Raw genomic sequence first — 17,106 nt, 5'->3', positions numbered from 1 at the left:
AAACTTACTTTTTTTAATGGTACTATGTGGCCGAAATCATATGGGCAATAAATTACATATGTTTCAGTAAAAGCCACTTCATATTTGAGCTCAGGTCTTGCTTAGAATATCTGAAACACACCTCTAGGTACTAACACTCTTTTAGGAAAGAGAGAAAGGAAAGGAGGGGTGAAAAGGCATAGCTCTGGGACTGTACTAGAGCTGCTCCGAGTTTAATGTGTTTGCACATAAGCTTTCTCTTAAAGAACTACTGTTAAAAGAACAGTTTGAAAACTACTGATTTATGCCAATGTAGTAATAAAACCAACTCCTTTCTCTACATTTGGACTTCATGATTAGGTCAAAAGAAAAACTTTAATATAGAATCAGCACAGGTGACAATATTAAACAAATTAATAAGTAAGCACATTACTAGAAAACATACCTGATTCTAGCCAGAACAGCTTGTAGAAAGTGTAATACCATCCTAAGTTCAGGTTCTTGACAAGCTGGCAGAAGCATACTAAATCCATCACTTAGCAGTTTTTCATGGGAGGGATGCAAACAATGGCTTGTCTCAAATACTTCTTGAACTCCATCAATATAGATGGAAAGAAGTGTCCAGAGAGTCTGTCTTTGTCCCATTTCATCATTCTTAGATAACAAGAACTCTCTTGCTTTTGCCTGGAAAGCATCTGAAAATTTTTCAGCCAAAACACCAATGTCCAGATTTTTCTGGGTATACATTAAGAGGAAAGCTGCCTGACCCTTCCAAATGAGAGGTGATGTTTTCAAGGCAGGCTTTAGGAAATTCAGCAGGTCTAAAACACGACTTGCTACATCTTCTACCTCTGCAACAGCTGCTAACAGTAGAAAAAGGTTGAAAAAGTTCTGCAGACCAACTACAGTTAGTTCTTCCATTCTTTTTTGATGGAATTTAGAATATATTCTGTAAAACATAAAAATTGGTTTTATTAAACCTTTTTATTCACAAAAATCCATCTTTTAAAATAACATTTCACTCAATATCATGAGTTTCATTACCATAAATTTTTGGCTAATTCATTACAATGCTGCCATGTCACTTTGTTTACCTAGAAAACAAATGAACAGAATACCCCGATCTTCAAAATTTTTCAATGATGTAGCAGATCACCTATAAGTGAATCAAAGGGTTCATGGTGTTGTCAAAGTACAGTAGAAATATTCTTTGCATAGAGTACATGACTTCTTTTTAGTGCCCCATCACCCTTCCTTTAAAATTTTTATTGACAAATAAGAAAGACTATATCATCTTTTAAGTACAATTTGATGTGCTTTACAAAAATCCTAATAGGGCAATTTTATATAATAATTTTCCTTAAATCTTTTCTCACTCTACCTCTCACAAAGATTTGCTATATGTGTGTGTGTGTGTGTGTGTGTGTGTGTATATATATATATATACACACATATATATATACACATACACACACACACACACACCTTAAGACAATTCAAAGTGCCAGAACAATTATTTTTACCTACTCACAAAGAGAAATTGTTCCTATTAAAATGTCTAAGACTAGCCATTTAAAAATCTCATCAACACTACTTAATATAATTTTAATAACTGATAGCCTTTTCTTTCAACAATTAATGGATTAGAAATGAAAATCATTCATGTTGAATCCTACTTACAAACTGTTAAGTTTTGTAGCTTCTATAATTAGTAAAGTCAAGATAGAAATGATTAATGTTCCAAGAGTGGTTAAATGTTTATTCTATATACTAAAAGTGTAGTATGCAAATTATCCCCTCGACCAGGAGTTGTCTAAGAGTTTGACCAGGGGGCCGGGCTGGCCGGGGGAAGGGAGGGCGTACCCAGCTGGCAGCTGCTAGGGATCCTACCCGTGCATTAATTTTGTGCACTGGGCTTCTAGTTTGTAAATAATAAAACTGATAAATTCCTGAAAATAAAGATCTGTTTCATTAACTTTAAAACTTCCATCACACCAACTATAGTGCTTGGTATACAATATCCTATTCCTATGTAATAAAAGGGTAATATGCAAATTGACAAAACAGAAGAATGACCGGAACGCGCGCGGCCCCTCACCCCAGCCAGTCCCACCCCCGAGCGGGCCCCTCACCCCGATTGGGGGCGGGGCTGGCTGGCAAACCGCCCGCAGGTCCTCACCCAAGCTGGCCCTGCCCCCGAGCGGGCTCCAGACTCCAATCAGGGGAAGGGCTGGCCGGCAAACTGCCCGCGGCCCCTCGCCCCAGCCAGCCTACCCCCAATGGCCCCCCATCGGGCAGGCCAGCTGGACCCCACCAGTACATGAATTCGTGCACTGGGCCTCTAGTTTCCTAATAAAGAGACTTGTTATTGAATGGATTCCAATGATTCCTTTTAGCAATAAAGTTCTGAGAATTATCTATCTATATAAAACCCTAATATGCAAATTGACCTAACGGCAGAACGAATGACAGAATGACCAGTTGGTATGACATGCACTGACCACCCGGGGGCAGATGCTCAATGCAGGAGCTGCCCCAGCCTGCAGGCCCTGATCAGTGGCGGCGGCAAGGGACAGGGGAGCAAGCGGGCGGCACTAGGCCAACCAAGGTGGGTGTGAGCAGGGGCCGCCCGATCATCCTGCCGGTTGCCCCAGATTGGCCCTGATCACTGGCCACACCTAAGAACCCTACCCGTGCACAAATTTCATGCACTGGGCCTCTAGCGTATTCTATAAAATGCATTAAGGTTCAAAAACAAACTAACAAACACAACAAAAGGAAAAACTACTGTCCGAGCCACATAATTACTAGCGGTTTAAGAAAGAAGCTTCCATTAAAAAAGTATAATCTAAATAAAAAATCCAAACTATATCACTATAACCTTGGAAGAATCATTCATTGTGAAAATCACGTAGAAATTTCATTTAGTGATTTTTGAGAAGTCCATACCTTGAATAAGAAGCATTCTGTTGTGAGAACTCCTACCATCCAAGGTGAGGAAGTGGTAAATGGCAGTGTGTGCACAAAGAGAGCTCGAAAAAGGGCCAGTAGGCATAGGAAATAGTACACAGGAAGACAAAAATCATACCCATGTAACAAGCAAAACTCTAAAAAAGGAGTACATGAAATGTGACCAAAAATTTATTTTACTACAGCAGAAATTAAAACTGGGCACACTCCCCAAAAGAAAACATTAGTTATTTGGTTCTACTAGGCTCTGGTTAGTTTTCATTCAAGAATGCAAGGTTTTGGGACACAAAAGAACACAGAATTTAGAGATTGGATCTATTACCTGCAATGTACGATTTGGAGACAGTTTTTATTTTTGTATGCAATGCGTTTTTAATAAAATAGAAGCAATGAGTTATATAACATTATAATTAATTCTGGTAAGAAAAAAAAAACAAAAAAAAAACAGTTCTCTAATATCCTTGCATATAGTATAGGAAATTTCAATTTTTAGGACTGATGAGATAAATAAGAAACTAAAATCCTCCACGAGTTACAGACATTATTTTGTTCCTTACTATAAAAAATTGGCAGGCTCGCCAAAACCGGTTTGGCTCAGTGGATAGAGCGTCAGCCTGTGGACTGAAAGGTCCCAGGTTCGATTCCGGTCAAGGGCATGTAACTTGGTTGCGGGCACATCCCCAGTAGGAGGTGTGCAAGAGGCAGCTGATCGATGTTTCTCTCTCATCGATGTTTCTGACTATCTATCCCTCTTCCTTCCTCTCTGTAAAAAATCAATAAAATATATTTAAAAAAAAAAAAAAATTGGCAGGCTCAAACAGCTCCGTATTTTGCTGTCCTACATTAAGAAATACATTTTAAGTGTGTGATCCATAAAGACCTCCAAGCACAAGTTAACTTAAAAAATATAAACAGTAACACTTCTCCAAAGATATAAGTGAACATGATAAAGAAAAATATGGTACACACCTTCCTTTGACTTGTTTCCAAAGATGAGGACCATTGTTCTTCATGGCTTTCTTAACGACTTTTGCCAAGATGCAAAGGAAAATGGTGTAACTACTTCTGGATTTACAAAGGTCGTAATCTTGTTTATCACAACAGCAGGTCTTCACTATTTCTAGCATAGACAAGGGTGACTTAATATTTGTAAGGCCTTTCAAAGGAAGCCAAGAAATACTGAAAGAACTATTCTAAAAGCCAAAAAAGAAAAATAAGTATTAAGTCTGAGTAAATCGAAACGGAAAGCTGCAAATCCCAATTAGCTCATTAAACGTCTGACTCACCTTAATCACAAAAATTACACAGCCATCACCACATATTCCCCCAAAATAAAAATTCCATCAAAGCACAGAACATGAAGGGTTTTCAAATTCCTGGATTATCCCCCAAAATGTCTTTTTAACAATTGGTTTGTCCAAGTTAGAATTCAAACAGGATCCATACATTGCATTTGGTTGATGTTAAAGCTCTTTTATTCTGTAAGTTTCCCAATCTTTGGTCATACCTTTATTTTTATATCCAACTAGAGGCCCGGTGCATGAAATTCATGCATGGGGTGGGGGGGTGTAGCTCAGCCCAGCCTGCACCCTCTCCAATCTGGGACCCCTCGAGAGATGTCCAACTGCCCGTTTAGGCCCGATCCCAGTGGGATCGGGCCTAAACGGGCAATTGGACATCCCTCTCACAGTCCAGGACTGCTGGCTCCCAACTGCTCGCCTGCCTGCCCCTAACCGCTTGTCTGCCAGCCTGATCACCCCCTAACCACTCCCCTGCCAGCATGATCGACGCCTAACTGCTCCCCTGCCAGCCTGATTGCCCACAACTGCCCTCCCCTGCAGGCCTGGTCCCCTCCATCTGCCCTCCCCTGCAGGCCTGGTTCCCCCCAACTGCCCTCCCCTGCAGGCATGGTCCCTCCCAACTGCCCTCCCATGCTGGCTTGATTGCCCACAACTGACCTCCCCTGCTGGCCATCTTGCGGCGGCCATCTTTGACCACACGGGGGCAGTCATCTTGTGTGTTGGAGTGATGGTCAATTTGCATATTACCTCTTTATTACATAGGATCATTTACTGTGTATAATTTCCTATATTCTGAACTTAGCCACTTGTATCTCCCTAGTGTCATTTAATGTATTCTTTTATCCCCTATCTTTTCCGTGAATTGGTGGCTGTATCTAAAAGACTGATTAGATCATGTCAAATTTTTTAAGAATCTTTCACTGGTAATAGTGGGTACTTCCTATTGCAGTTAGTAAAAAGGCACATAAGTTCTGACTGTTTTTGTTGATGCTAAGACTGATCACACTGTCAGCCTGGTCTGTCCACTTTAGTGATCCCCTCCAGCCCTTTACTAGTAATTAACAGTTTCAGCAGCCATTGATGACCACTGCCCAGATGCTCTATTTCATCAGATGGGACAAAATAGTGATTTACTAATTCTATCACTCCTTGGCTAAATCCCCAGTGGGGGGGCATGCAGGAGGCAGCCGATCAATGATTCTCTCTCATTATTGATGTTTCTATCTCTCTATCCTTCTCCCTTCCTCTCTGAAATCAATAAAAATATATTTAAAATATATATATATATATATATATAACGTTTTCCTTTATTTACAGTTTTCAGAATGAGGGTTTCTTTTCTTTGTTCTCCAGAATGTTTCTAAAGCATCGTAAACTCAAGGTTTTAAACATATTTGATATGTTTTAATACATAGCAGTCATTACTCTTTCTTATGCCCAAATTTACCCAGTGTTGGGTAATGAGAGCTCCTCAAGCTGGCTCCTGTGTGCTTTTGACATGACTCCAGTTTACTTTGATACCTTTTCCTTTCAGTTATGACAAAATACTAACCTAGACTCATCTTTTACACATACTGCCTCAGAACTAGATTCAATCATTCATCATGCTTCAGAGAAAGGTATTTTTTTTCTCATTTTTATTAAGCTCGATTACGTGCAACCCAAAGTTATAATTTACTTGTAAATATTCCATTTCCATTTTCTGTCTTAAGGGGTTCACTATTTATTTATTCAGAAAACCAAACATTCCAAATCTTCTCTCCACACACTACAAGTAACTAAATCCTCTAACTCTATCTTTCAAATTTTTATCTTCAAAATTTATCCTCTCCTTTCTAAATCAATTATCTGTATTTTAGATCTCTTACTGCATTATTTGCATACACTACTACACTGGACTACTAACTTATCTGCCCCCAATTCATTCCATTTTTCAAAAAAACTCTCAAACACATACTTAGTATGCCACATTCTTGCTCTCTAATATCTCCAAAATAAATCACAATTCAACTGGATGGTATCTTCATACTCTAGCCCCTGACTACCTTCTCTCTAGTGTCCTGATTTCCTGTCTCTCTCCACATTCATCTCAGACCCAGCACTCAAAACTCTTAAACCTAGTATAAACATATTTTTTTTTCATATCTCCATACATTTGTTCATACTTTCTTTTTGCCTGGATGCTCTTTTACTTCCGTATTTGGAAAATTCCACTCATTCCCTAGGCCAAGTTTAAAATGATGACTTCATAAAGTCTTCCAAAAGTCCACACACTGGATCAGATACTCCCTTTTCTGGAGTTCCAATTTTGTCCAAATAGCGTATAGGTTACTCAAATGCCAAGACTGCATCTTAGTCAGGACAGCGTTAATCGTTCAACATGTTGCAAGCAATCCACAGTTATTAAAAAATACTTATAAATAAGGATTTAAAAAAAAAAAAAAACATCTTTCTGGTATACTAGGTATACCGGTTAATAATGGTGGATTTTGTAATTTCAGCTACTTTGCTTACTGTCACTCTTAAGAGAAGAGACACTAAATGCTCTGTTCCCTTATGACAGTGGTCGGCAAACTGCAGCTCGCGAGCCACGGTTTGCCACTCTGTTGACTAATGAGTTTGCCGACCACTGACCTAGACTCTCGATTCCAATAATTACAGGCTGTTGTTGTTCCTTGTGATTAAGCCCCTATCCCAGTGGTCGGCAAACTCATTAGTCAACAGAGCGGCAAACCGCAGTTCGCGAGCCACATGTGGCTCCCGAGCCGTAGTTTGCCGACTACTGCCTTATGACAATGCTCTAGATAATGTTTGTGAAAGATAAAATTATTCTTGAGCTATTCTAATCTACTTTGAAAAATTAACTATTTAAGAAAAATCTATAACTCTTCATAATTAAGCCATAAAAATATTCCTCAAATATCATGAACAAATTCTTCAAATTCCTGGTACAAATTCATATTGTTTACTCACCAGGTTCTTACTATAATATTCCCATAGAATGGTGACAATTGTAATGTTTGGCTCCCAGAAATCACAAAGTGTCAAACAACAGTGAAGATACATTCGTAATTGCTCTTCCAGTATACCATCCTAAAAAATAAACTTAAATTGTGAAGAAGTAAATGGACTATAGCAACATGAATATTATTATCACATGATTCTGCATTAAATAACCTGCTTCTAAAAAGAATATAAATACATATCACCAAATCATACCCACTATTATCTTCAGACCAGAAAGTCTAAGTCAGCAAGGTATATGTCTAAAAGTGCTTTAGAGACTACTAATATATTCAGTTCATGGAAATTATATAACTGAATTTGATTTTTAACTCAATTATTTAAAAACTAGAGGCCAGGTGCATGAAAATTTGTACAAGAGTAGGTCTTCCTTCCCCCAGCTGCCGGAACCGGCTTTGCTCCATCACCCGGGACCCACGCTTCCCTCTGGGGCTGGCAGGCACCCGGGACCCAGGCAGCTTCTCTCTGGTCCAGGCTTCGTCCTGAAGGATGTCCGGTCTAATTAGCATATTACCCTTTTATTATTATAGATTACAACAGGTCTTTCATGATTGGTGTAGGAAACCCAGAGATTGGAAAAGAAACCCAAACCAGAAAGCGGTAACAAAAATGATTTAATAATTAAGATGTACACAAATCCCAAGATCATACTTAAGTACTAGGTCAAATTCTTTTTAAAAAATATGTTTTTATTGATTTTTAAAGAGAGAGTAAGGGAGAGGGAGAGAAACATTGGTGAGAGAGAAACATCGATCAACTGCCTCCTGCACACCCCCTGCTGGGGATCAAACCTGCAACCAGGGCATGTGCCCTGACAGGAAATCAAACCCCTTACCACTTGGTTTATGGGTTGATGCTCAACCACTGAGCCACATCAACCAGGCTAGGTCAAATTTGTTGTAAGAATACAAGAATTGCTCTTTAAAAAAATTTTTTTTTATTGATTTCAGAAAGGAAGGGAGAGGGAGAAAGAGAGAGAAATATGAATGATGAGAATCTTTGATTGGCTGCCTCCTCCACACCCCTACTGGGGATTGAGCTTGCAACCTGGGCATGTGCCATGACCTGGGATGGAACCGTCACCTGGTTCATAGGTCAACGCTCAATCACTGACCCACCTTGGCCAGACTAAGAATTGCTCGTTTAAAAACCAGAGGATTGGCAGAGTACGTATATATTAAACTTTCAGGCAGTGCAGCAGGAGAAAAAACTTTTCTATGGAAAAAAGATGATGATAAATTCTCCTGCTGTCCCTGACCAGTATAGGTAAATGGATATTTATCCATGTGAACCTTTACAGCCTTTTAAGGAATGCTGTTAGAGGTGAAAGTAAGCTTATGAGGTTTCTAACCTATGCTAAAGCATTAAGAATTGATTAACAGCTTTTGTAAATAACAATGACCATTTTCAGTGATTCCCTATATTCTTGAAGTAAAAAATACACGCAAGAAACTTTTACTAATTCAGTATAGTCTTAAAAACAACAAAGAATAAAGCCAATTAAAATGACATAGAAAAAATAAATATAAACAAAAACTTTTATAATAAGTGGGATAATAGCTCTTTTGTTTCTGATACAACTGAAGTATCTAAAGGTCTTTGGATTTCTAACCTAGAAATCTTAGCTCATACTTAGAAAATTTATAACTAAATGCACTTATGTTTCACCTAAAAATATTAAGAGTTAACAGATAACAGGGAAAAGAAAATGTCAAGCTATTAAAATGATTCTCAAAGATATGGCTATAAAATAAATGTGTGTGCATATGTCTGTGTGTTGTGTAAGTCCTATGTATATAGCAATCTTTTACTACCATATTTCCTTTTTATTCCTTTTCAAGTTTTAACAATCTTTATTTTTAACAGAAAAGTAATCTATTTTCCAAATTTAAAAAATTCTTTACTAAAATTTTTCCTTAAACTCTTACATAAATAATTTGTATGACAAAACTGTATAGAACTACATATAGTATGTTTAAAGATGTGATGAACAGCACATTTAAAACTATTTTAAAAGGAGGTCAAATCTGACCTGTGGGCCACAAAGCACTACATTAACAGCTCTGCAGAAAGAAAAATGATAAGGTATGAAATGAAGGCTCAAAAACTAGGACCTTATCAGCTAGAGTATGATTCAGGCCTGTAAGACAAATTGCTCAGCAAGGCAAGTCCCCTTCCTGCTGTGATGAGAACAGAGCTGAATTTCCAATGCCACTGGCTATCTCCCTCATCGTGTTTCCTAGACTTGATATTATACAGTCAAGGAATGGCTTAAGAGTTCTGAAGCATCTACTACTTTTTTAAAATACATTTGTCAAAGTCACCAACTAGGATAATTATCTTTGTCCTTTAACTGGCAACTCAGTGTTAAAACTAAAAAACCTTCAAAGGATAGTCACTAATAGGAACTATTTTATATGTTGATAATTCATTGATAAAGAATGATGATTTCTATCACAGGTTACTAGTAAGTAAACTAAGTACGTTATTTAAATCATGTTAAGTTTGCTTGGTTCTTACAAATAAATTCTGTAACATAAAAATTTAGCAAAGCCCACAAATCGTCTCATTTTAAGTGAGTGCATACCTGTACACTGATGGACCTTTTCAGCAGTTCTTCTACAAAATTCCAATTTGATTCCATTTGTCTCTAAGAAGGGAGAAAATATTATTGCATCAAATTACTACTTATAATTATAAATTAAAATTATGATATAGTGTGAAGTACAAACATTTTGTCCAACATCAGACCTCACTATAACTTCTTGAATGTCTAAAATTACTTGGGCAGAGTTAGTTGAGACCCAGTAGAAAAATTTACAACTATTCCAATTCAATAGAGTCCTTGTAAGTTGTTTCATTAAACAGTGGTTCCTCTATAAAATTACGTTTTAACAAATATTTAATTTCTGCTGTCAGATGTAATCTAACAGGGAAAAAAAAAAAGCTTTTATTTATTTATTTTTTTGGGAGTTTTTATTCCCTGAGTGTTCTTCCTTCCTTCTGGTACGTTACTCACCAGAGATTTTTTTCCTTCATTTTATGCATAGCAACCTCAAGACAGTCTATTCCAGTAAACAAGTAACTAAAAAAGTTACACAGAAAATAAAGAAAAAAATTACACAGTACTCTTATTTAGGTAATGGTCACTTACTAGAAACATCAACTATCTAAAAGATTCTCCGAAGTAAGAAAGAGAGCCAGAAAGAACTTTCTCAGAGCCAAAATATTTCACAGTGGCTAGAAACTGAAAGTGACTCCACGTTTCCAACAGAAAAGCCTGTAGACCTCTCATAGAATACTAAGTCCACTGACAGCCAGTCTGTACACTGCAACACAATGATGCCAGGAGACTAGCATGTCTTGATTCCAGGGAAAGAGGAAAACAGAAACTCCACATTTGGTACTTCCTTGATCTCTGCATTATGTACCCTTGGCTAATTTTAATTTAAATCCTTTCCCTGTAACAAACCATAGCTGTGAGTATAATAGCATTCAGTAAGTTCTGTAAGTCCAAGTAAATGATATAGTTTTGGGAATTCCTGAGCTTGCAGTTGATGTCAGAAACGAGAGCAGCCTTAAGGACTGTCCCCTAAAGCTTAGTAGTTGGCCCTAAAAGGTTCTCAAAAAGGAGGGTCTTTACGTTATTACTTCCTCAGAAAAATCTTACCCATTTCAACGATAACACAATTAAGTCTCAGAAAGATCATATATATATACCAGTCAAATCCAAGTTGGTCTGGCTCCAAAGCCAGTGTTCCTTCCATTATACCAAGTTATCAGCAACTGATTTTCTTTTTCTAACAAGTCTTCCCTCAGCTTTGAGCAATTTACTTTTCCATTATTCTGTACTAAGAAAACAGTACCACTAGTCCCAAACAGGCAGGAACATGACAGGGTTGATGTTTTTAGCTTCATAATTTGATAGTGTGAATGAGTATATTTCAATTATTATGTTCTATCAAGGCATTTGAATCACATGAATTATAAAGGAGTGTAATTTTTGTCCAAAGAATTTCAACTCTATGGATCAATATTGTGGTTATACTCTAAAACAAAAATAAGCTGTAACGCAGAGGAAAGAATGGCAACTATATCATGCCAAAATCATCTGAATAAGAGAATGTCTCAAAATACAGATATTTCTTCCATAGAAAAACTTAACTTTCAACAGCTACAGCATATTTTTCTGTATACTAAGTTATACATAACTTAACTCCACTGAGGAAAAAACAAAAGTAGGGAGTCATGGATTTGGGACTGTGTTTTACATTTCTTAGCCCACTATCAAAACTAAACACCAACTTTAGCTTCGGCCTAGGTCAGTGGTCAGCAAACTCATTAGTCAACAGAGGCAAATATCAACAGTACAACAATTGAAATTTCTTTTGAGAGCCGAAAACCGACTTCTGCGCATGGGCCACGAAGTTTCAATCGCACTGTACGTGCACGCCCGCACGTGGTATTTTGTGGAAGAGCCATACTCAAGGGGCCAGAGCCATATGTGGCACGCGAGCCGCAGTTTGCCGACCACTGGCCTAGGTGATATGTCCACAAACCAGAAATGTAAAAGAGGCCCCACCCTCCACTTCCAGTGAACTAGGTAACCTGGTATAACTCTCATTTTAAAGTTACATTTCACACCTTTTATCTGCTCATCATTTCAGATGTTTCAAAGACAAGCATCAGCTGGACTGACTGACTATACTATGTTATGAGCAAGGGGTAATTCCGTTAAACTGAAGCTTACAATGCTCAAATGTATTTTTTCTCTGTAAATTATATTTGCTTTTAAAACAGATCATTTGGATTGTAAGAGGATAGCATACTATCATCCAGGTTGAAAGAAAAGCATGAAACAGAAATACAAGAAAACTGAAAGCCTCTAGTATGAGAAGTGAGATACCAAATTTCCTTATAGGCCTATATTAAATCACTTGGCAAGTTTTGTGATTTAAATCCACATATAGCGAAAGTCCATTTACAGTAACTTTTAAAATAAAAAAATTAACTATATTGAAACCGATTTAAAATGTAAAGGATTTCACTTTCATCTTCAGGGCAAAATGGTTCACATTTAAAAATGAAAACAATTCGCCGAAACCGGTGTGGCTCAGTGGATAGAGCGTCGGCCTGCGGACTGAAAGGTCCCGGGTTCGATTCCGGTCAAGGGCATGTACCTGGGTGGCGGGCACAGCCCCAGTGGGGGGTGTGCAGGAGGCAGCTGATCAATGTTTCTCTCTCATCGATGTTTCTAACTCTCTGTCCCTCTCCTTTCCTCTCTGTAAAAAATTAATAAAATATATATTAAAAAAAAAATAATGAAAACAATTCTATATTTAAGACCAGAGGTATTTCTTTGCTGCAGAGCATATGACTAACCATTATTACTTCATATCATCCTCTCACCCTAGATAATTCTTTAGTGCAGAGATGGGGAACCATTTTTCTGCCAAGGATCATTTGGATATTTATAACATCATTCTCGGGCCATACAAAATTATCAACTTAAAAATTACCACTATATTTGGTCAAACATTTAATTAACTCACTCCTAATGCCTTGGCAGGGCCACACCAAATAATTTCACAGTCCATATTGAAATGAAAAAGCTAAGTAAAGACCTTAGAATTATAGGTAAATTCTTGAGTTCTTTAATGTTGTTCTAATATTCTAGTAATTAAAAAATGTGAAATTATTACTCCACAAAAATACTCTATAAAAGTGATACTATAGTAATGATAATTGTTAACATTTATTGAGCATTTACTGTGTATCAGCATGGTAAAGACTCAGGTACAGAAACAAAGGACATACAATTCTTCTCTAAGAAGTTCATTCTATTGACCTTGTTCAATGTATGGTAGAATTCTTAAATGCATTGATACCAAGCTGTGTGAACTTCTCAGAGCACTTCTGACTCTATCTTGAGATCCCCTTAACAAGCCTTTTACTAGGGGGATCATCTAGAGGACTTCGTGAGGCCCTTTCCATTTCTCTGACACAACGTCAACACTAACTGCCCCTCAGATTCCATGAAGATTTCTCAGCTGACTCTGTTCGATATTCCAAAAAGAAGAAAATCTGTCACGAAACATGTCAGGACCTCCAGAGTTGAGAACCAAAAATCTGGATTTAAAAAACCTCACAGGTAGGTCTGGAAAAATATGCTTTCCTTCTGGCAATCTTACAGATTTTAGAAATAGAGGGAATCTTTCAAAAACCCATTCCCATGATCTCTAAATGAGGAAACAAAGGCCCAGAAAGTTTTAAGTAATTCACTGAAGGTCATACAACTACTTGGTAGCAGAACCAGGACTAGATCCCAACTCTTCTACAAATTGCTTTTCTTAAACAATAAAAACATAAAGATTATGCTTTTTCAAGATGTTTACAGGAAGGTCTACAGCTTCTACATTCAGAAACTGAATTTATCTCTATAGGCTAATGACCTGATTGCTGTTGTTTCTGTTCACTTACTTTCTAATTTGTCTACCAAAAATATGTATTAAGTGATCATACAAGAAAATTTTTTAAAAAATAAAATCTTACCATTTCATCTGGTGTTCCATGGCGATCAAATCGGTAAAGTGATGCTACGTGAGTAATAATCCACCAACTAAAACCTAATGGATCCCTGGACTGGATTGCAGGCACAGAAGGTCTCCTTGGCTCACTTGATGTTTCAAAGATTGTTTTAAGTAGTTTATTCAACCAGTTCCAAAATGACTATAGAAACAAGAGGTAATATGATTCAATTAAAATAGACACTGATCCAATAACCTTTGACTTGGGTGTGTCCCTCCATTTTTATACTGAACTATACATGCAAAAGAGAATATAAAATATATAAAACTTAAAGAATAAAAAAAATACCCACGTTAAGAATGAGAACATAAATAGTATTTTTCTTTTCCCAACCTGGGTAACCATTATCCCGAGTTTCATAATAAATCATTTCCCTGTTTTTGTAAGTTTTGCCACATGGGTATATAAGCCCAAATCATGTTATTTCTGGCTTCACCTGTTGTTTTGTGTGTTTTTCAATGCTTGTTTTTATTATTTTTTAAATTGAATTTATTGGAGTGACATTGGTTAATAAAGTTATCTAGATTTCAGGTGTACAATTCTATAATACATCATCTGTATATTTTATTGTGTGTTTACCACCCCAAGTCAAGTCTCCTTCCATCATTTATCCCCCTTTACCTTCTTCTACCTCTGGTAATCACCATTCTGTTGTCTGTGTGTTGTTTGTTGTATTTTTGCTTAATCCCCTCACTTTTTTTTTCCTTCTAACAGCTGTCAATCTCTTCTCTGTACCTGAGTCTGTTTCTATTTTGTTAGTTTATTTTGTTCAGTAGATTCTACATGTAGGTCAAATTGTATGGTATTTGTCTTTCTCTGACTGGCTTATTTCACTTGGCATAATACTCTCCAGGTCCATCATGCTGTACCAAAGGGTAAGACTTCCTTCTTTTTAACAGTCGAATAGTACTCCATTGTATAAATATACCACGGCTTTTTTATCCACTCATCTACTCATGGGCACTTGGGCTGCTTCCAAATCTTGGCTATTGTAAATAACGCTGCAATAAACACAGGGGTGCATATATTCTTTCGAATTAGTGTTTCATGTTTCTTTGGATGTATTCCCTGAAGTAGAATAGCTGGGTCTAAAGGCAGTTCCATTTTTAATTTTCTGAGGTAACTCCATACTGCTTCCCACCAATCTGCATTACCACCAACAGTGCATGAGGGTTCCCTTTTCTCCACATTCTCACCAACACTTGTTTGTTCATTTATTGATTATAGCCATTATGACAGGTGTCAGGTGATAGTTCATGTAGTTTTAATTTGCATTTCTCTGATGATTAGTGATATTGAGCATCTTTTCATATGTCTATTGGCCATCTGTTATGTCCTCTTTGGAGAAGTGTCTATTAAGTGGTCTGTTTCTATTCTTTGGTAACTTGCCCCTTTTCCTCAACATTATGTTTCTGAGATACATCCAAGTTAATGGGGGCAACCAGAGTTCAACATTATTTCCCAATATATGACTATATGATAAAACAATTTGCCTACTTTACCACTGAACACTTGATGCCTTTTAGTAAGATTTTTTTCTAGGTATTTGTCCACTTTACATATTCACATTAGGCATAAGGTTGTTGACAATATCTCAACATTTTTGTCTCTTTTTTTTTGCATTTATGTATTTTACAGAAAATTTTTGCAACATTCTGTTTGTGATGATTAAAGGTGGCAAAATATACACATATACACATATTCATGGCAGCCGAAATATGTGTACAGGCCCAAAACTCTAGCATATTGCACATAGTATAGCACAGGTGTCCCCTACCTATTCATGGCACTTTTGGGAATATGAGAGTGAATGTAAAATATATGTAGGTCTGTTTCCCCCAAAAAAGAGTAAATTATTTCAGTTATTCCTTCATTTTCTTTTTCTAACTATTTAAACGTGCACTTCCTTACATCAGTGGTCGGCAAACTGCGGCTCGCGAGCCGCAGTTTGCCGCTCTGTTGACTAATGAGTTTGCTGACCACTGCCTTACATTATCATGTGGCAGAAAAAAAAAATGGGCTGTGGCATCAAATGAATCTACATTTGAAACCCACCTTTATATATTCTGACTGTTATTTGAAGTTTACTTAACCTCACACCCATTCTGCTTTCTGGCACATAAGCAATATCACTCAAGGAATAATTAGCTTTCCTTCTCTTCTGGGAAATTGAAGTCTAATTGAAATCTACTGGATAATGAGGGTTGGGTTTTTAGGAAAACACTCACAGATACATCCAGTATTAGCTACATGTTTAGAATATTTTCTGGGACACAGTATGTCCTTGATTAAGTTAGTTTATATTCATTCTTAGAGTTCCCACATAATTTGGGGTACGTGTGAATTTCCCAAAATTCCTAAGCCTCTCACAGGCTTCTCCAGTTGCTTCTTATCCTGAGTCCCCGAAAAGCAACATCCTATTGCCTTCACAAAGCAGCAGCCCAGACATCTGAAATAACTTAATAACCCTGAACTGCCTCACCCCCTTGGATAATTTCCTTAGAGCATTAATCTTTTAAACACTGGTCTGGTTGCAGAAAATGTCCCTTTCTCAGTGGGAAAACTTCAAATCTCATTCAGTATTTCCCGCCTTCATTCCAGGGATGGGGTAGGGGCAGGGGGTAGGGAGAATTAAATATTTCTTTCTGCAAGAATGTTAGTGTACACACAAATACACAGATACGGGTTTTTTTTTTTTAAATAAACTGAGTATACTATATAAATTAGTATTGTCACACTGTGAATGTTTTAAATCCTTGTATACTGGTAAGATAGAAAAAAGGAAATATCTGTTTTCAGCTGTCTGGAGACCTCCTAAGAATGGCCCTATATGATCCTTAGCTTACTATCAGCATTCTGTGATACCATGAACTCCCAGGCAGATGAAACAAAGAAGCTTCCCTGTTCCTTCTGAAGCATTCAAATGACTTTTCTGTTTTTCTTTCTTGGCTAATCCATATCCATATTGGTCCCTAAGGCCACTGCATGTCAGATAGTCAGTGCAAAGAGTAATTTTTAACTTGCTTCTTTGTTGGTTTAGGACATTTTTGTTTCCTTTTGGTTTGGTCCCTTTTTCTTAGTCCTGAGCATTTTACTAACAGAGTATCTCATAGTTGTCCATATGATCTCCACAGAGTAAAAGGTGGGACCTATGTTGCTTCTAAGATGAGGCTTTTTCTGTTGTGTCATATTAATTCATTCAGTTCTAGAGGATAAATGTCTGGGATCAGGGTGTCAGCATGGT

At 37.3% G+C, this 17,106-nt stretch overlaps 1 protein-coding gene across 1 annotated transcript in view; it reads right to left on the bottom strand.

The window, feature by feature from the left end:
• Positions 1-17,106, bottom strand: part of MMS22L (MMS22 like, DNA repair protein) — a 110,795-nt gene that overhangs the window by 71,687 nt on the left and 22,002 nt on the right. The window contains exons 10-14 of the mRNA XM_080667040.1: positions 13,827-14,003; positions 9,862-9,924; positions 7,224-7,343; positions 3,919-4,142; positions 425-928 (exon numbers count right to left, since the gene is read on the bottom strand). Of these exons, the coding sequence (XP_080523166.1) occupies positions 425-928; positions 3,919-4,142; positions 7,224-7,343; positions 9,862-9,924; positions 13,827-14,003 (1,088 nt within the window). The remainder of the gene's footprint in view (positions 1-424; positions 929-3,918; positions 4,143-7,223; positions 7,344-9,861; positions 9,925-13,826; positions 14,004-17,106) is intronic.

The sequence above is a fragment of the Plecotus auritus genome (assembly GCF_963455305.1).
Source record: "Plecotus auritus genome assembly, chromosome: 4".
Taxonomy (NCBI): domain Eukaryota; kingdom Metazoa; phylum Chordata; class Mammalia; order Chiroptera; family Vespertilionidae; genus Plecotus; species Plecotus auritus.
This window is presented reverse-complemented; position numbering and strand designations above follow the sequence as displayed.